The 17,369-nt window shown below is 63.6% G+C and overlaps 3 protein-coding genes across 4 annotated transcripts; 1 reads left to right on the forward strand and 2 right to left on the reverse strand.

The window, feature by feature from the left end:
• Window positions 1-579: 579 nt before the first annotated feature.
• TIGD5 (tigger transposable element derived 5) lies at window positions 580-3,201 on the forward strand. The gene is made up of 2 exons (XM_032182139.1): window positions 580-1,948; window positions 1,991-3,201. Exons 1-2 carry the CDS (start codon window positions 586-588, stop codon window positions 2,263-2,265), a joined length of 1,638 nt encoding a protein of 545 aa, XP_032038030.1. The 5' UTR covers window positions 580-585; the 3' UTR covers window positions 2,266-3,201.
• Window positions 3,202-4,571: 1,370 nt separating this feature from the next.
• Window positions 4,572-8,772, reverse strand: PYCR3 (pyrroline-5-carboxylate reductase 3). Its single transcript, XM_032182185.1, has 6 exons — window positions 8,691-8,772; window positions 7,410-7,474; window positions 6,995-7,174; window positions 5,674-5,886; window positions 5,465-5,557; window positions 4,572-4,969 (listed from the first exon to the last, which is right to left on the reverse strand). Exons 1-6 carry the CDS (start codon window positions 8,770-8,772, stop codon window positions 4,787-4,789), a joined length of 816 nt encoding a protein of 271 aa, XP_032038076.1. The 3' UTR covers window positions 4,572-4,786.
• A 4,396-nt stretch (window positions 8,773-13,168) lies between these two features.
• TSTA3 (tissue specific transplantation antigen P35B) lies at window positions 13,169-17,116 on the reverse strand. 2 transcript variants are annotated; one of them, XM_032181885.1, is made up of 11 exons: window positions 17,064-17,116; window positions 15,914-16,075; window positions 15,713-15,827; window positions 15,409-15,537; window positions 15,065-15,138; window positions 14,727-14,860; window positions 14,569-14,633; window positions 14,390-14,456; window positions 14,197-14,276; window positions 13,832-13,931; window positions 13,606-13,727 (listed from the first exon to the last, which is right to left on the reverse strand). In XM_032181885.1, exons 2-11 carry the CDS (start codon window positions 16,063-16,065, stop codon window positions 13,672-13,674), a joined length of 972 nt encoding a protein of 323 aa, XP_032037776.1. In that variant the 5' UTR covers window positions 16,066-16,075; window positions 17,064-17,116; the 3' UTR covers window positions 13,606-13,671. The 2 variants fall into 2 exon arrangements, with proteins under 2 accessions (XP_032037775.1, XP_032037776.1); XM_032181884.1 differs by having other exon boundaries at window positions 13,169-13,727; window positions 14,197-14,456.
• Window positions 17,117-17,369: the final 253 nt, after the last annotated feature.

Below are 17,369 nucleotides of genomic sequence, written 5' to 3' on the forward strand. Positions count from 1 at the left end.
GGGGAGGATAAACGGGATAAGAGGGGCAAATCGGGCAGAAAAGGGTATAGTAAAGATTATTTTATTAAGTTATGCTAGGAAAGGGGGGATAAAAGGTGAAGGGAGGTGGGGAGGCGGAGAGAAAAAGCGAGGCGCCCCCCCCGCGGTGCGAATGGTACCCCCCGAAGAGGCACGGGAGGGATTGAGGGAAGAGTCCAACTGCGCGGCGGGGCGGGGGGGGAGAGAGGAGAGATGGAGGGGGGGAGGGAGGAAAGATGGAGGGGGGGGAGCGCGCATGCGCAGTAGGCGCCGGGGCTGGGAGCGGAGACAAAGGCGCCCCCCCCCCCCCCCCGCGAGCCCCTCCCCCCCCGCTTATAACGCGCCCCCATGGCGGCGGGGGCGGCTGCGAGCCCGGGGGGGGGGCAGAGGCGGGGAGGGGGTTTTAAGGGCTTTAAAGGCGTTAAAAGGGAAACGAGGGGGGCTCGGGGGGGCGAGAAGGGGCCGAAGAAGGAGGCTGGGGGGGCGGCGATGGCGGGGGGGCGGCGGGGGGGTGGCAAAAGGAGGGAGGAAGAGGAGGGGGTGGGGGGTAGGGGGGTGTCGGTGAAGATGGCGCTGAGGCGGGCGTACTCCATCAAGGACAAGCTGCAAGCCATCGAGAGGGTGAAGAAGGGCGAGAGGCAGGCGTCGGTGTGCCGGGCTTTCGGGGTGCCGGGGGGGACGTTGCGGGGTTGGTTGAAGGACGAGGGGAAGCTGAGGTGGTTCCTGGAGCAGCTGGGGGGGGAGGTGGGCACCCAGCGCAAGAAGATGAGGTTGGCCAACGAAGAAGAGATCGACCGAGCCGTCTACGCTTGGTTCCTCGCCCTACGGCGTCACGGCGTCCCCCTCTCCGGACCTCTCATCCAAGCACAAGCCGAAGCCTTCGCCCGGCAGATTTACGGCCCCGAGTGTACCTTCAAGGCCAGCCACGGTTGGTTTTGGCGCTGGCAGAAGCGCCACGGCATCTCCAGCCAACGCATCTACGGCGAGCACGAGCAGGCGCCCGCCGTTCACCCCAAACCACCACCACCACCATTATCACCAGTTCCCGATACTGGGGGTTACGGGGACGAGCAGATCTACAACGCCAACGTCACCGGGCTCTACTGGAAGCTTCTGCCCCATCAACGACCGGCTCCTCGCCACCGCGTCACCGTCCTGCTGGCCGCCAACTTGACCGGCGCCCACAAGTTGAAACCTTTGGTGGTTGGAGGCCTCCGCCAGCCTCCCAGCCTCCGCCACCACAACCAGGACAAATTCCCCGCTTGTTATCGCTACGGTCCCGAAGCCAGGTTGGGACCGGCTCTCCTCCGGGCTTGGTTTTTCGAGGACTTCGTGCCGGGCGTCAAGCGGTACCTGCGGCGGAGCTGCTTGCAGCAGAAGGCGGTGTTGTTGCTCAGCTCGCCGACGCCGCTCAACGGGGGCGGCCACGAGGAGCTCCCCCAGCTGCAGACACCCGACGGCTCCATCCGTGCCCTATTTCTCTCCAAAGGTCCGGCCGGAGGGGGCGGCTCGGCCGGAGGGGGTGGCCGAATCCCGGCCCCATTGGAGCAAGGGGTGGTGGCCGCCTTCAAGCAGCTCTACAAGCGGGAGCTGCTGCGTTTGGCCGTCTCGTGCGCCGCCGCCGGGGGTGGCGGCGGTGGCCCCGCGGACTTCGTGAGGTCCTTTCTCCTCAAGGACATGCTCTACTTGGCCGGCCTCTCCTGGGACCTCATCCCCCCCGGCGCCATCGAGAAGTGCTGGCTGCTGGGGCTGCGCGCCGCCTTCGAGCCCCAGCCCGGCGAGGAAGAGCGTGGAGATGGGGCGGAGGGGGAGGAAGGCGGCGGGGACGCCAAAGTCTTCAGCGACCTGACCCACTTGGCCGCCTTGGCCTACAAGTGCTTGGCTCCCGAGGAGGTGGCCGACTGGCTGCACTTGGACGACGCGGCCCCGGGTCTCGGGGAGGACGATGGGGACGAGGACGGCGAGGAGGAAGGCTCCAGAGGCTGTAGGGTGGAGGAGGAGGAGGAGGAGGAGGAAGAAGTTGCCGGAGATGGGGCTGGTGGAGGGGACATCGGGGCTGGTGGGCTTGGGGAAGAGGGTCCCCCTTTGGTCCCCACGGCCCGGGAAGCCATCAGAGGGCTGGAGACGGCGCTGCGCTGGCTGGAGGGCCAGGACCCGCGGCAAGTGGGGCCGCTGAAGCTGGTGCAGCTCCGTTCCCTCATCAGCACGGCCCAGCGGCTGCACCGCGCCGGCAACCCCGATCCTTAGGGCAAGGATCCCGTCGCCTACCGCCCGCCTCGCCTCCCCGGGGACACCCGCGGGGTTGGGGACACCCCGTTTGTCCCGGCAGGGCTGGCAGCAGAGGTGCCAGCTCCTCTCCGAGGAGGCTCAGATGCCCGTGGGTTACCGTGGCTGAAAGGGGGGAAGAGTCACGTTTTAGGGCTAATGGTTTGGGGGTTTTATTTTTGTGCGACACGCTCCATACGTCGCAGATCCATGGGGACGGGGTGGGCGGCGTCCGTGCTGCCCCCGCGGGGAGATGGGGTGACGGAGAGACCCGCGAGGAGCCGGGACCGTGGGGCCAAGCTCTGATTCCCCAAATCTCAGAGCAGGATCGGGACGTGATCGGGATGTTTCTCACCCCACAGCAGCGTGGAAGACGGACGCGGAGTCGTAGCGAAGATCTTCGAGGAAAGGGATGGGGTTTGGGGGGGCACAGATCCTGCGGGGAGGCGATGCGGGTGCAGGATCTGGCCGGGGAGCATCGCCTCGGCGTCCTCACCTCGTCAACCAGACGGCGGGGTGCTGCCCTAAAGGGGATGGCGACGCCCTTCCCGCTGCCAAAAACGGTTTCCTGCGAAACCGGGGGGATTTGGGGCTGCTTTAAGACAACTTTTGTCATGCACTGGATTGGGACGGGGACACGGGGACAGCTGCAGATCCCCTGGTGAGGGTCGCTAGCGGCACAGCAGCACCGGGACCACAGGTGCCATCACCCCAGCGCCCTCCTAAAACCAAGTTTTGGGGTCCAGGCTCCCGTTTTGCCCTGTGTCTCGTGTGAGATATGATTAGGAACAGCTCCCGGAGCTGTCATGAAATATCGGAGGCATCGGATGTGAATTCAGCCGCTCTTTTCTCGACCTGATTTTGATAAAATTTTAGCCTACTTAGCCGAATTGTTGGAAAAAAAAGGGGAAAAAAAAATAAAAATCAAGCTGACGGGGCCCCGTGTCAGCAGGCGGGATGGGTGTTTTTACTTGTCGGGTCTTTGTCTCATGATTTCAGAGTTTATGGAGATTAAATGGATTTTTATGCCCGCTCGGAGGTTGTCTTTTGTAAATGGTCCCTCGGAGCTGCCGCTCCGCCGTGCTCCCAAGCACGGGCAGCTCGGTGCCCAAAACGCTGCATCTGTCCCCAAAACGCTCCAAGCTGGGGTCAGCCTTTCCTTCCGAGCCCTATTTCCAAATACAATCCCATAAACTGAGTCCAGGAATTAATAAAGTGGCCTTTAAAGCCCGTTTTCTCCTCCAGTTGGATGCTCAGCTTCCAAGACCTCGACATCAAGCGGGGATTTTGCGTTACTGCGTTATTCCCATCCCAAAACTGCCGCAGAACCACGGTCAATATTCCAACTACTGGAGAAATAAAATTATTTTTCCCCTTCAAACCCAACCAGCCTCCCAATTTCGGCCGCTGCCAGGCTCCGAGCGTAGAGCCCGACCGCTTTTGCGCTTTTCCCTTCCAGCCTTGCACCCTAAAATATCCTAAAACTTGAGCTGTGGCTGACTTCAAGCACCCAACTGGGAGGAAACTGGTGGAGGACAGTTTGGATTTCACTCCCCTGGCAAAACCAGTAAGGCAGTGGCAATAATTGACCCCAAAATAGAGCAGAGGACCGGGCACTGGTGCCCACGGGTAACCAAGAACCGGGTGCTGCAGCTTAGGATCAGCTCCAGCCCTATAAAGCTGCTATAGGGGAGGGTCAGGATGGGTGGTAGGGAAAGGATCTGCACCCAGAGGGTGGTCGGGCACTGGGGGCATGGTCATGACCCCAAGACTGTTGGAGTTCAAGAAGCGTTTGGACAACGCCCTCAGACACAGGGTCTGGTTTTTGGGTGCTCCTTGGTGCAGCCAGGGGAACTTGACGAGCCCTCATGGGTCGTAACTTGAAATATTTTGTGATTTTACGATTCGTCCTGGCCCTGATCCCCCAAAAACCATGTCCCCATCCCTTTTTTAGTGCCAGAAGCGCCAGCAGCCATCCTGGCATGCATCCAACGTGGTGCCACCACCGCCAGCCCTTTTGTGCCATGTGGGTGCCGAAACGCCGCCACAGGCTGCCCAGTGGTGGAGTCTCCTCCTTGGAGATCTCCAAAAATCGCTTGGACGTGGTGTGCTGGGCACCCCGGGATGTCCCTGCTTGAGCAGGGAGCTGGAGCTGATGGCTTCAGAGGTGCCTCCCACCCTCGTCCCCTCCAATTCTGCCACCTCCCTCTCCCCGCTGCCCCAGCGTGCCACGAACCCCACTGCCGTCACCTCCTCATGAAAAAAAAGGACCAAAAAGACCAGAAAAAGCCAAGCCCGCCTCCGTGCCGCCCGCATTTATTAGGTCCCAGCCCTGCAGCCGCGTGCGCGCCTCCCGTCTCCACCCAGCATCTCCCCAAGGCTTCGAGTGCTCCCTCGTAGGGCTTTGGTCCGGGCTCGCCCCGGCTGGAGGACGAGAAGCAGCAGCACCTCTGGTCCCTGGCACCAGGGATGGGGACGGAGGTGGCCGTCCCCAAGCCGCCCTTTAATCCTCGCCCACGTCGCAGGCTCGCTGGGTGGCAGCCTCCACGGCGTTCATGACGGTGGCGCGCAGGGCGCCCTTCTCCAGCTGGTGCAGGCCGTGGATGGTGGTGCCGCCGGGCGTGCAGACGTCCCCGCGCAGCTTGGCCGGGTGCTCCCCGCTCTCCAGCAGCATTTTCGCCGCCCCCTGAGGGTGCACGGAGCAAAAAAAAAAAGGGGTCGTTCCCACCTCCTCCCAACCTCCGTTTCGCTCGGGGGGGACCGCGGCGTCCTCCCGTCTCCTCCTGTTTTTCGGGGAGAGGAGGTGCTGAAGCCCCCTCGCCACGGCTTTGCTCCCAAGAGGGGAAACTGAGGCAGGACGAAGGCAGCTCCGATCCTCCGATCTGCCACCCCGTTGGCGATGCCGCCTTTATCCCGGGTTGAAACTCAGCCCTGACTTTTCCCTCACGGCCTCGTGGCGCTGATGGGGCGCCCGATGCTGCGTGGGGACCGCTCGCGTCCCTCTCAGCCCCGTTCCCAGCCCCGTTCCCACTTTTATTCCTCGCTGCCCCCCCCGTTTTGGCTCCGGGAGGAGCCGATGACATTAAAAACTCGCACCCAGCCTGGATGGTGCTGCAAAAACAGGGGGAACGTGGGGTGAAGAAGGACGCGGGGAGCCCCCCGAGCGCCGACCCCGACTCACCAGCAGCGTCTGGGCCGCGATCCTACTGGCCAAGCCCCCCGGCATCCCCATTTTCACGGCCCCCTCGGCCAAGGCTTCGGCAAAGAGGTAGACCTGGGGAAGGCGAAGCAGCGAAGGGGAGCAAAAAAAAGAAGAAAAAGGGACCCCGAAGCTACGAGGAGCGGGGGTCTCCGGCGCCGCTGTGCGCTTTTGGGGTGCGCGGCGCTTACGTAGGCGACCCCGCTGCCGCTGAGGCCGGTGTGGGTGTTGATGTAGGATTCGGGCACCTCCTCGCAGAGCCCGCAGGAGGTGAGGAGGTTTTGGAGGAGGGCGGCGTCCTCGTCGCTGGCCCCGTTGCCCCGGGCGAAGACCATGGCCCCCGCTTGCACCACGCACGGGAGGTTGGGCATGAGCCGCAGCACCTTGGTGCCGGCGGGGAGGAGCTGGGGGCGAGATGGGTTCGGAGAGGGGGGTGAGGGGGGGTTTTTTTTGGGGGTTTGGAGATGCTGGGTGTCAGCCGTGGGGGGTGGCGGGGGAGGGAGGTGGAGGGGGTGGCGGCTCGGGGGGGATGGAGGGGGAAAAAGGGAAAAAGGGAGGAGGGGGAAAAGGGGAAAAAGGGAGGAGGGGGGGAAAGGGAAAGAGGGAGGAGGGGGAAAAAAGGGAAAAAAGGGAAAAAGGAAAAAAGGGAGGAGGGGAAAAGGGAGGAAAAGGGGAAAAAAGGGAAATAAAGAAGGAGAGAAAAGGGAAAAGGGAGGATGGGGGAAAAGGGAAAAAGAGAGGAGGGGGAAAAGGGGGAAAAGGGGGAAAAGAGGGAAAAGAGGGAAAAGGGAGGAGGGGAGAAAGGGGAAAAGGGGGAAAGGGAGGAGGGGGGGAAAGGGAAAAAGGGGAAAAAGGGGAAAAAGGGGAAAAAGGGGAAAAAGGGGAAAAAGGGGAAAAAAGGGGAAAAAGGGGAAAAAGGGGAAAAAAGGGGAAAAAAGGGGAAAAAGGGGAAAAAGGGGAAAAAGGGGAAAAAGGGGAAAAAGGGGAAAAAGGGGAAAAAGGGGAAAAGAGAAAGAGGGAGGAGGGGGAAAAAGGGAAAAAGGGAGGAGGGGGAAAAGTGGGAAAAGGGAAAAAGGGAAAAGGGGAAAAGGGGGAAAAGAGAAAGAGGGAGGAGGGGGAAAAGGGGGAAAAGGGGGAAAAGGGGGAAAAGGGGGAAAAGGGGGAAAAGGGAGGAGGGGGGAAATGGAAAAAGGGAAAAGGGGAAAAGGGGGAAAAAGGGAAAAAGGGAAAAAGGGAGGAGGGGGAAAAAGGGAAAAAGGGAGGAGGGGAAAAAAGGGAAAAAGGGAAAAAAGGGAGGAGAGGGAAAAGGGAAAAAAGGGAAAAAGGGAGGAGGGAGAAGAAGGAGGAGAAAAGAAAGAAAAAAGACTAGAGGAAAAAGGGAGGAGGAAAAAAGGAGGAGGAAAACGGATGGAGGAGGAAAACGGAGAAAAGAAAAAGGAGGGGAAAAAAGAAGAGGGGGAAAAAGGAAAGAGGAGGAGGAGGAGGAGGAAGGGGCTGTCGGGGTGCCCTCACCCGCTGCAGCTTCTGGAGGGTGACGCCGGCCGCCAGGGAGACGATGAGGTGGTGGGGCCCCACGGCCGGCCGGATCTCCTGCAGGACCCCCGGCAGGACGTGGGGTTTGGTGGCCAGGAAGACCAGGGTGCTCTCCTGCAGCACCTCCAGGTTGCAGTGCGTGGTCCTACAGCCCAAATCCTACAAGGCCGAGCGTCACAGCAGCCCCCACAACCCCGCAGCGTCCCCCCCCGTCCTCCCATCCCCACGTGCCGGGCATTTGGGGACCCCCCACCCGCCTCCTAATTTCACCCCGATCCTTGCAAGGATGAGACAAAGCTTTGCAAAAGGGGGAAAGGGCGCCCTAAAACCGTGACCCCAATGTGCCCCGTGGCACCACCGAGGGGTTCATGGCCGGCCCCGTGGCCCCACTCACCCGCCAGGCGTCCAGGTTCCTGTCCGAGGGCGCGCTGGCCAGGATGCTGCTGGCTGGCACCTTCCCTTGGGGGGGACACGGGGATATGGGGTGGCCCCACAGCAGTGGGGACAGCCCAGCAGGGTGGGGACGCGCTGCTCTGTCCCCAACCCCAATAGCCGGGGGGGGGGATATGGGATGATGGGGGCCTGATCCTGGCTTCGGGGCACACAGGGGGCTGTCCCCATGTCCCCGTGTCACGCTTATAGGGGCCAGGACCACCCCCGTATCCCCTCAGCGCGCTATGGGGCAGGGATATCTCAAGGAGGACAGACCTGACCCCGTGTCCCAAGGTCCCAATGTGCCCACATCCCTAGGTCCTCATGTCCCCACGTCCCCACATCCCTAGGTTCCCACATCCCTAAGTCCCAATGTCCCCACATCCCAACGTCCCCACCCCCCTACGTCCCCATGTCCCCATACCCCCACATCCCAACGTCCCCACGTCCCAATGTCCCCACCATCCCACATCCCAGGCTCCCCATGTCCCAACGTCCCCACATCCCCAAATCCCAATGTCCCCAGGACCCCACATCCCAAGGTCCCCATGTCCCAGGGTCCCTGCGTTCCAAGGTCCCCATGTCCCAATGTCCCCCACATCCCCATGTCCCTAAATCCCAATGTCCCCACATCCCAGGGTCCCCACGTCCTCATGTCCCAAGGTCCCTGGGTCCCAATGTCCCCACTCCCTAATGTCCCCAGGTCCCCACATCCCAATGTCCCCACGCCCCTACATCCCCATGTCCCCATACCCCCACATCCCAATGTCCCCATGTCCCAATGTCCCCACGATCCCACATCCCAGGCTCCCCATGTCCCAATGTCCCCACATCCCCAAATCCCAATGTCCCCATGTCCCCACATCCCTAGGTCCCCACGTTCCTAAGTCCCAATGTCCCCAGGTCCCCATACCCCAATGTCCCCCACATCCCTAGGTCCCCACACCCCCATGTCCCTAAATCCCAATGTCCCCACATCCCACGGTCCCCATGTCCCCAGGTCATCATGTCCCAAGGTCCCCGGGTCCCAATGTCCCCACACCCCCACACCCCAATGTCCCCATGTCCCTGCGCCCCCAATCCCTGCGCCCCCAAATCCCTGCGCCCCCACATCCCCGCGCTCCCCACGCCCCAAAATCGCCCTCCCCACCCCCCCCCACATTTCCGGGCCACCCCGGGGGAGGTGACAACGTTGTCCCCAAGCCCCCCCCGTGTCCCCCCCCCCACGTCCCCAGCCCCCTACCTGCCCTCAGCAGCCCCCTGGCCATGCCCCCCGCCATGCGCCCTGCGCCCACGAAGCCCACCCGCAGCTCCGCCGCCTCCATCCCTGACGCCCCCCCCACTCCGTGGACACCCCCCCCGGACCCCTCCCTCGCCTTCCCATTGGTCAATCTTCCCCCTCCCCCCTCCTCTGATTGGTGGATGGGGCCGTAAGAGGCGGGACTTGGAGGTGGGGGGGGCTTGGGGTGTGCGCAGCTGCGGGTGCGCCACGTGGAGGGGGGCGCAAAATTGGGGACCCCCCTCCCCGGGGGGGTGGTGGGGAGGGGCTGACCCCAACCCTATGGGTGGGGGAGTCCCTAACCCTGCCCTATAAGCTTATGGGGTGCTGGGGGCCCCCTTCTTGGGGAGGGGGCCCCCTTCTTGGGGAGGGGGCCCCCTTCTTGGGGAGGGGGCCCCCTTCTTGGGGAGGGGGCCCCCTTCTTGGGGAGGGGGCCCCCTTCTTGGGGAGGGGGCCCCCTTCTTGGGGAGGGGGCCCCCTTCTTGGGGAGGGGGCCCCCTTCTTGGGGAGGGGGCCCCCTTCTTGGGGAGGGGGCCCTCGTGTCCCCATGCCCTGCTGCTGTAGGGGCAGGGACCCCTGGGGGAGGCATCATCGGGGAGGGGGTCCCCTCGTTGGGGAGGGGGCCCCAGTTGCGTGCCCTCCCCAGGATTTGGGGAGGGGGCTGCCCTAGCTTTTTGGGTGCCCCCCCCCCCTTATTTTTTATGCTGCAGGACCCCCCCCACCATGCTGCCCCCTTGTTGCTGCTGGGCTCTGCTTCTCCTCTGCGCCCCCGCTTTTGGGGGGGGGCTGCTGGGCTGGCTGGGTTTCGGGACCCCCCCAGGACCACCGAGCCCCCCCCATGTCCCCTTCGAGATGACAACAGGGGACGAGCGCTTCCAAGCCGAGGGGGTGCAGTGGGAGCTGTCCCCCCTGGACGCCTGCCACCGCCAGGTGTGGCCACGGGGGTCCCCTTGGGTGGGAAATGGGGGGCACAGGGGGTCCCCCCACCTTGGGGTGCCACCCTAGGGTGCTTTAGGGAAAGGTGCTGGCCCCTTCATGGCACTTTTAGGGTGAAGGCGAAACGCTGGGGTTATCTTTGGCTTTGCTTCTCGATTGCCACCCTAAAAACCACCCCGGGGTGATCCGGGAGCACCCGTGGGTGCCAGGTCCCGGTGACACCGGTGTCCCCGCCGCCAGGTCGTGGCGCGGCTCCGCTCGTCCTGCGCCGACCTGAGCGAGGAGGAGGTGGCCAAGCTGGGGGTGGCCCTGTTCAACTGCCAGGCCAGCGCCGAGGGCCGCCGCACCTACCCCTGCACCCCGGAGATGGTAAGGGGGTGGCGAGCCCCAATTCCCCCCCCCTTTAAAACCCTATAGCGACGCCCAACCCCGCAGCAAGCAGCCTGAGCTGCTCCTGGCCTGCTCTGCCTGCCTTCTCGCCCTCATTTTGGGGTAAAAAAAGTCTCTATCCCATTCCCCGTGATGCCATATTTGTGCTCCGTCCTTGGGCACTGCTGAAATTTCCCCCCCTAAAAAAAAAAAAATGCGCTCAGGGGATGGCTCCTGGAGCCCACGCTGCTCCTCGTAGCATCCCCTCTCCCTCAACCGAGCGCTTTTGGAGCGGGATTTGGCTCCGGGGGGCTCCTTTTGGGGATAAAAAGTGGGTTCTGCGGTGGTGGGGGTGACGCCAGCGCCCTCGCGGTGCCGTCCCCAGCCGCTGGCGAGCTGCACGGCCCCCATGGACCCCGACACCTGGAGCGCCTACCACGTCGTCTCCAACCGTGCCCGCGCCGTCTGCTACGCCGCCCGGCAGCTGGAATTTCGGCGCCGCGCCGAGCACGCCGTGGCCGCCTTGGCCGCCGCCGCCTCCGACCAGCTCGCCGCCGCGCGGGCCCTCAAGGTGCGCGGCGGGGGACGGCGGGGTCGGATACGGGGTGGGTGGCCGCGGGGTCGCTGCCTCACTCCTCCGTGTCCTCCTCCCCGCGGGCAAGGAGAGGCACGAGGAGCTGCGGGAGAGGATGGCCGAGGGGCTGCGGCGGGCGCTGAGCGGGCAGAAGGCGCTGGAGGAGCAGCAGGAGCGGCTCGCGGGCGAGCAGGGCAGGATGGAGGCCGCCATCCGCCGCGGGTTGCGGCAGCGGGCGCTGGAGGAGCGGCTCCTCGACGGCGGGCGACGCCGGCTGGCCCGGCTCGTGGAGGGCATGGCACGCAGCGTGGGTAAGAGTTGGTGGCCGCCGGGTGGGGTGACACGTCCCCGTTGCACCCCGGGGACCGAGGTGGCTTTTCTCGCCCAGGGGACATCGGCAGGAGCTTGGCTACGCGGGACCGGGGGCTGCGGGACGGGCAGCGAGCCATCCTGGCCGACCTCCGCCGCCTGCAGGAAAGAGCTCGGGACATCTCCACTCAGCTAGGTGGGAGCAGGGCGACCCCAAATCCCGGATTTTTATCCTTTTGGGGTGCCCCCGTCATCCGTTTGATGGCTCACCCCATCCTCGGTGCGCAGAGAGCGACCTGGCCTCGCTGCTGGCGCAGCGGAGCCGCGCGGCGCGGTCCTTCGAGGAGGTGGCGGGGACGCTGCAACGCCTCAACCGGAGCTTGGGGCTGGTGCTGGCGGCCGCCGAGGGCGTGAGGAGGGTGCAGAAGGGAGTGGAGAGCCACCTGGAGAGCTTCCACGCCGCCCTCGCTTGGGCCGGTGAGCGGGGCGAGGGGTGGCGGGGTGCTGGGTGCCTTCATCTGGGTGCTGGGTGCCTTTTTCTGGGTGCTGACGCTGGGATCTGCTCCTAATCCCTCAGGGTTGAGCCCCGGGGCCGTCCCCACCTGCGTCCTGCACGGTTCCTATTTCCTGCTGCTGGCCCTGCTGCTGGCCTTCCTCCAGGTGCCCGCGCCGCCCCGCGCCCTCCTCCTCCTCCTCGTCCTCTCCAGCGCCCTCAGCGAGCTCCGTGGCGCCGAGCCCATCGGTTTCCCGGCCCTCGCCGCTCTCCTGGCCCTGGCTGTGGCAGGTGGGATGGGTTTTGGGGTCGGATTTGGGGACGTGGGCCGAGGATGCAGCGGGGTTGAGCCGCCCTAGGGTGCTGCAACCCATGTGGGGATGGGTTGGGGTGCTCGGCCCTCTCCCACCCTCCTTTCCCTGCAGGGCACTGGGTGCTGGTGGCTGCCCTCCGCGTTGCTCGGCTGATTTTCCACCAGGCTGAGCCTCACCGTCACCTCACCTCCACCCCAGAAAGGTAGGGGGCAGGGGGAGACGGGCACAGCACCCTTGGGTGCTGCTCGCACCCAGCTGAAGGAGCAGAGGTCCTGGTGGGGAGGGTGGGCTGCGGGTACCCGAGGGCGCAGGACGCGTTTTGGTGAGCTTCCCGTGACCTCGGGCGCCTCATCCCGGAGGCTTTTGGTGGTGGGTGGGTGGAGAAGGGTCCCCCCCATGGTGAGTGGGGCCGAGGAACGAGGCGGGGAGGTGACGGAGCTCGAGGCTTTCCCCCCCTTTTCCTTCCCAGGGACTGCAAAATGGGGTTGTTGCAGGAGGAGCTGGCCAGGATGGAGATGAGCTGCCTGCAAGGTGAGGGCTGGGGGGGGCCTCTAAGAGCCCCGCGGGGTACTTGTGCCACCCCGTGGTGACCCCATAACCCTGGGACACCGCTGGGAGCCCATCACCACCCCCAATGCGTCTTGCAGAGCCCTCGTGCCTGGAGCAGCCCCCGGTGATGGCCGGGGACCCCCACGCAGCAGGGAGGACGTCGCTGGTCCCCGGCAAAAAGGGGCTGAGCTTGGTCCCTTCGCCCGGGCACCCCATCCCCAGGAGGAGCCCATTTGGGGTAAGCCCGAGCCAGGATACGGAAAATATGGAAATATTGTGGGGTATGTGGGATAAAGGGACATCTGCAGCACAAACGGGTCACCGGGGATCATCCCTGTGCCCCGCCAAACCTCTTCTTCCCTCGGCCAGGTGATGTTGGAGCCAGGTTTTGGAGCTGGGCAGCGCTGGGAACCCAAACCCTACAGCCCGAGCCAGTCCCTGGCCAGCAGCAACGCGTGAGTACCGCCTGCAGGGGACATCCCGGACTTCGGGGACGCTTTGGGGGACTGGTGTCACCACCCTTATGGCTGGGAGCCTTTTGGGGCCGTGGTGCTGATGGGTTTTCTCCCCCCCCCCAGGTCCTCGCTGTCCCCACGGACCCCGTGCCGGGGGCTCACCAGGGCCGGGCAGCGGTGTCGGAAGAGAGCGGTCCCCGGGCAGGATTTCTGCCACGTCCACATGGATGGGTCCCCACGCCTCTGACCCCCCGAAGTGGGGCTTTTTAACCCAGTTTTGGCTCAGTTTTGGCAGGTGGAGAACGCGGAGCTGTGCTCAGCACCCTATTGGTGCCCCTTGGTGTGGCTATGGGACTGCTGGGCTCCCCCTCGAGCCCCGTGGGGTGGATACTCCTCGTCCCACCCGTTTTATGCTATTTTTACATATTTTAATAAATGCCAGGTTTATTTATAGCTATTTATTTTCCCTCTTCTGGTTCCTTTCCACCCTAAGAGTCGCTGGGAGCTATGGGGCTGTCCCCACCCCGTTGTGCTTACCCCATGCACCACCCCACTCCTGTGCTGCAGGAACAGCCCCAATCAGCTTCTCTTTATTACAGCCTAATTACACGTAATTAGCAGCAGCCAATTAGCAGCAGCTTCCAGCCTCTGCCCTGGGGGAGGAACACGGCCAGTGGTGGCTGCTACTGCCCCATTTAGGGTCCACCAGCACTTTTGGGGTCCCCAATCCTCCCCCTACCTGAGCACGAGGTCTTTTCCTTCGCCTTTTCTACCTAAGATGCTACTTTTGATTATTTTTTTCACTCTTCCCCGCTCACCCTCAAGCCTAACCAGCACCCCGGTCCCCCTCTGGCTTTGGAAATGTCACCGTCACCCCCCGAACCCTGTCCCCTGCCCCAACAGGGGACAACCCTGAGTCGAAGAGGATGCCAAGAGCGCCGCTCCCTCACTTCCTCGCGCTGGCGTAGTTGGCGCTGAACCAGGCGCAGGTCTCCTGCACGGCTGGGGAAGGAGAGGAGAGGATTTTTGGGGATGGGGGCGTGACGGGGTGGCCGTACCCTTTGCCCTCGGTGCCCCCTTCTTTTTTTTTTTTTTTTTTTTCTCACCTTGTTTAAAGGGGGTGAACTGGAAGCCGGGGAGGTAGCGCCGGAGCTTGGCGTTGCTGGCTGTCTTCTTGAACTGCCCGTCCGCCTTGGTGGTGTCAAACTGGCACGGGGAGGGAGGTTAAGGGGAAAAAAAAAAAAAAAAGGGGAAAATTTGGAGGCTAGCGGGGTGAGGTTGCGCTCTGTGCCCCCTTACATCCTGGATGGGGATGCTCCGGGCACGGTTTTGCCCTGGTGTCTGCGTTGGGGGGGCTCTACAGGGACTGTGGGGTCGCAGGTGGGATGTGGGGGCTCTGCTGCGACCCCACAGTCCCTGGTGGGATTTGGGGCACCCCCCTTTGCTCCAAAAGCCTTGCCCTAAAGGATACGATGAGCTCTCCTTTGAAGTCCATGGCCTCCACGATGGCATCCGCCGCCTCCTTGATGGAGACCTCATCTTCTTCGCCCACTGTGGAGAACGGGGATGAGCTGAGGCTTTATTTTTATTATTATTTTTATTTTTATTATTTTTTTTTTTTCCCCCTTCCTTCTCCCTCGTGGAAGGGGGCCGCTGCTTCTCACCTGACAAGATGATGGGCTCCACCTCCTCGTATTCCCGCAGCACCCAAAGGAAGAGCCGGGCCAGATCCTGATGAGAGGAGTCGAGTTGTTGGGTTTTTAGGGGGGTGGCTGCTCCCCCCCCAGCCCCAGGACGACCCAGGAAGGCTCAGCCTGGGTTGAAATCCAAGCTCTACACCTACCAGAGAGTAGATGAACTGCCTCCGGGGCTTCCCCGTGCCCCAAACGGTCAAAGCAGAGCCCGATTCTGCAGGAGAACAGAGAGAGCATCTCCAGACCACGGCTACCCCTCCCAAAAATAAAAAAAAAACAACCCCCAAAAATGCCCCAAACTGCTCACGTTTGGCCAGGTACACCTTGTGGATGAGCCCCGGCAGCACGTGGCCGTCCTCGATGTTGAAGTTGTCGTGGGGCCCGAAGATGTTGGTGGGGATGACGGCGGTGAAGCGGCAGCCGTGCTGCTCGAAATAGCCCCTGGGGGGGGAGAGAGCATGGGGTGAGTGCCATCCCATAAAGCAATTCTTGGGGTTTTCCCCATGTGTTCCCTGGCAGCTCTGGCTGCTGAGCTCAGGTGTCACCCCAGCCCCATTAGGCAGCCCTAGAGGTTTCCCCTGCCCCGATATTTATAGGATGCTCACAGCCCTCTGGCACCGGGATGGGTTTCCTGTGGCCCCGCACCTATTCTGGACGTCGATCATCCTCTTGGCGTAGGAGTAGCCGAAGTTGGAGCTGTGGGGTGGCCCGTTGTGGATCTGGGGACAGGAGAACAGAGAAATCCGGTGGGAATTCAGCAGCCACCTCCTGCCACGTGCTATGGGAGCCGTGTGGGGTCAGAAACTCAGCGCAATTTTGGATGTGGGGAGCCGGGGTGGGTTTTGACCCCGCTGCACACCTCGGAGAAGCCAAAAATGCTCCACGGAGAGGTTTTGCCCACGGATGGGCTGGATAAAAAGGGTGGGGATCAGCAAAAGCATGCCAGGACCTGGCTGCATCCCCGTGTGTGAGGGGATGGAGACCCTCACCATGGTCTCGTCGATGGGGTATGTCGTCTTGTCCGGGAAGATGCAGGTGGAGAGGCAGGAGACCACCTTCTGCACCCCGCACTCGTAGGCCGAGTGCAGGACGTTGTCGTTGATGTGGACGTTTCTCCTCTGGGGACAGAGAGAGAGAGAGAAATTCGTCAGCGGCATCCTCAGCGGGTGGAGCTGGAGGGGGGAACCCCAAAACCCTGCGCTCTGTAGGGTGCAGGCTACAGAAACCAGAGCAGATGTTTCGGCTCCAGGACGGAGCAAACTGGGTCTCGGGACCCCAACGCTGCGTGCTCACCCAGAAATCCAGGTTGCAGCGGATGTTTTTGAAGAGGCCCCCGACCATGGCCGCCAGGTGGATGACGTGGGTGGGTTTGTGCTTCTCGAAGAGGGCTTTGGTCTCCGCGGCGCTCCTGGCGGGACGAAATCGCGGGGTTCGGCGGGGCGTGGGACAAAAAGGAGCACGGTAAGGGGTGTGGGGGGGGTCACCCAGACTCACGTTAGGTCGGCGTCCTTGGAGGACACAAAGAGCCACTCCTCGTCCGGCCGCCCCTCTCCATCTGCCACCACCTTCTGGATGGCTCTGCCCACCAAGCCGGTGCCACCCGTCACCAGGATGCGCTTGGACTTCGGCCCCGCCGCCTCCGTCATGGCCACAGCCCTGTGCCACGAGGGGAGGAGAGGGAAAAGGGGGGGAGTTAAGGCAGAGCCACCTTAGGGGGTCCTATTTGGGACCACTGAGGCGACCCCGACCCTGGCACCGGCACCGGTGCAGCCGGGCGAGCCGGTGGGCTTTTTTCTTCTGCCTTCGAGCTGCTGCAGCCAGCAGGGACAGAAAGGAAAATGAAAGCGGTGTGCCTGGCGGTGCCGCTCCCGGGGGCGGCAGAAACTCGTCAGCTGCAGTCGCTAATTAATGGGAACGGGGTGGCGGCCCGCGGGCTCGTGTGCAGGTGGCTGTGGGACACGGCCACACGGTGCCACGCGGCACCGGGATGGCACGGCCTCCCGGAAACAGCTGCGGGTCCACCCCACCTTGCACCCTAAAACATGGGGATGCGACCCCCCCCACCGCACCCCAAATCCCAGGGCTGCACACCCACACCTCCCTGTGCACCCCGAATCCCAGAGCTGCGCCCCTCTGCACCCCAAATCCCCCCCAACACCCACCCTGCACCCCCCAATCCTACTGTTGCCCCTCCCCACGGTGCCCCCCGCACCCCAAATCCCATGCAGCCCCCCCCAGGAGCTGCCCCATTTTGTGTAGGGGGCTCAGGCCCCGCACCCCCCTTAGGGTCTTTCCCCTCCCTGCTCCCCCCCAACCCCAGGGGTGCCCCCACTCCTTTGGCACCACCACAAACAGGGGTCTCCCTCCCTCGACCCCCTAGAGGGGGGTGCCCTCTGCTCCCACCCCCCCCAAAACTTGACGGGGGGGATCCCCCACCTGTGCCCCCTCCCTATTTCAGACGATCCCACCCCACCCCGTGTTGGGAGCGATCCCCATCCCCACCCCACCCCCGGCACGGAGAGGGGGCTCCATTCCCCAAGCCCACCCTGGGCGCGGGGGGGGGTAAGGGAAGGCGGAGAGCTCCCTAACCCCGGGTACCCCCACCTCGGGGGATTTCCCCCCCCCCTGTTATAGGGCTCCCCACCTGCCTCGGCACGGCTCGGCTCAGCCCAGCCGCGCTTCCTTGGCCGTCACCGGGCGCCGCCGCTCGGCTCCTCGGGAAATGGAGTCCAAGCAGCGGGGGCGGGCACCGAGGCGGGGTGGGGGGGCGTGGGGGGAGGAGGTGGCATCGGTGTCCCTCGGCTGTGCAAGAGGGGACAGGTTGGGGACCGGCATCGCGGCTCCTTGCTCGCCGGAGAGCTTTGCGCACGGACGCGCAAATGCGCAAATGCGCACTTTACGCGCGGGCACGCTCCCGCGGAGCGGCACTCGCACAGGCGTGAGCGCGCAC

Source organism: Aythya fuligula, chromosome 2 (genome assembly GCF_009819795.1).
Source record: "Aythya fuligula isolate bAytFul2 chromosome 2, bAytFul2.pri, whole genome shotgun sequence".
NCBI classification, from domain to species: domain Eukaryota; kingdom Metazoa; phylum Chordata; class Aves; order Anseriformes; family Anatidae; genus Aythya; species Aythya fuligula.

Coding starts and splice junctions, on each gene's coding strand:
- TIGD5 (XM_032182139.1), top strand. CDS start 586: ATGGCGCTGAGGCGGGCGTACTCCATCAAGGACAAGCTGCAAGCCATC. Junction 1,949..1,990: donor CTTGGACGACGCGGCCCCGG/GTCTCGGGGAGG, acceptor GCGAGGAGGAAG/GCTCCAGAGGCTGTAGGGTG.
- PYCR3 (XM_032182185.1), bottom strand. CDS start 8,772: ATGGAGGCGGCGGAGCTGCGGGTGGGCTTCGTGGGCGCAGGGCGCATG. Junction 7,475..8,690: donor CAGGGGGCTGCTGAGGGCAG/GTAGGGGGCTGG, acceptor GTCCCCCCCAAG/GGAAGGTGCCAGCCAGCAGC. Junction 4,970..5,464: donor TCGCGGCCCAGACGCTGCTG/GTGAGTCGGGGT, acceptor GTGCACCCTCAG/GGGGCGGCGAAAATGCTGCT.
- TSTA3 (XM_032181884.1), bottom strand. CDS start 16,065: ATGACGGAGGCGGCGGGGCCGAAGTCCAAGCGCATCCTGGTGACGGGT. Junction 15,538..15,712: donor GCTGCAACCTGGATTTCTGG/GTGAGCACGCAG, acceptor CTCTGTCCCCAG/AGGAGAAACGTCCACATCAA. Junction 14,861..15,064: donor ATGATCGACGTCCAGAATAG/GTGCGGGGCCAC, acceptor CTCCCCCCCCAG/GGGCTATTTCGAGCAGCACG.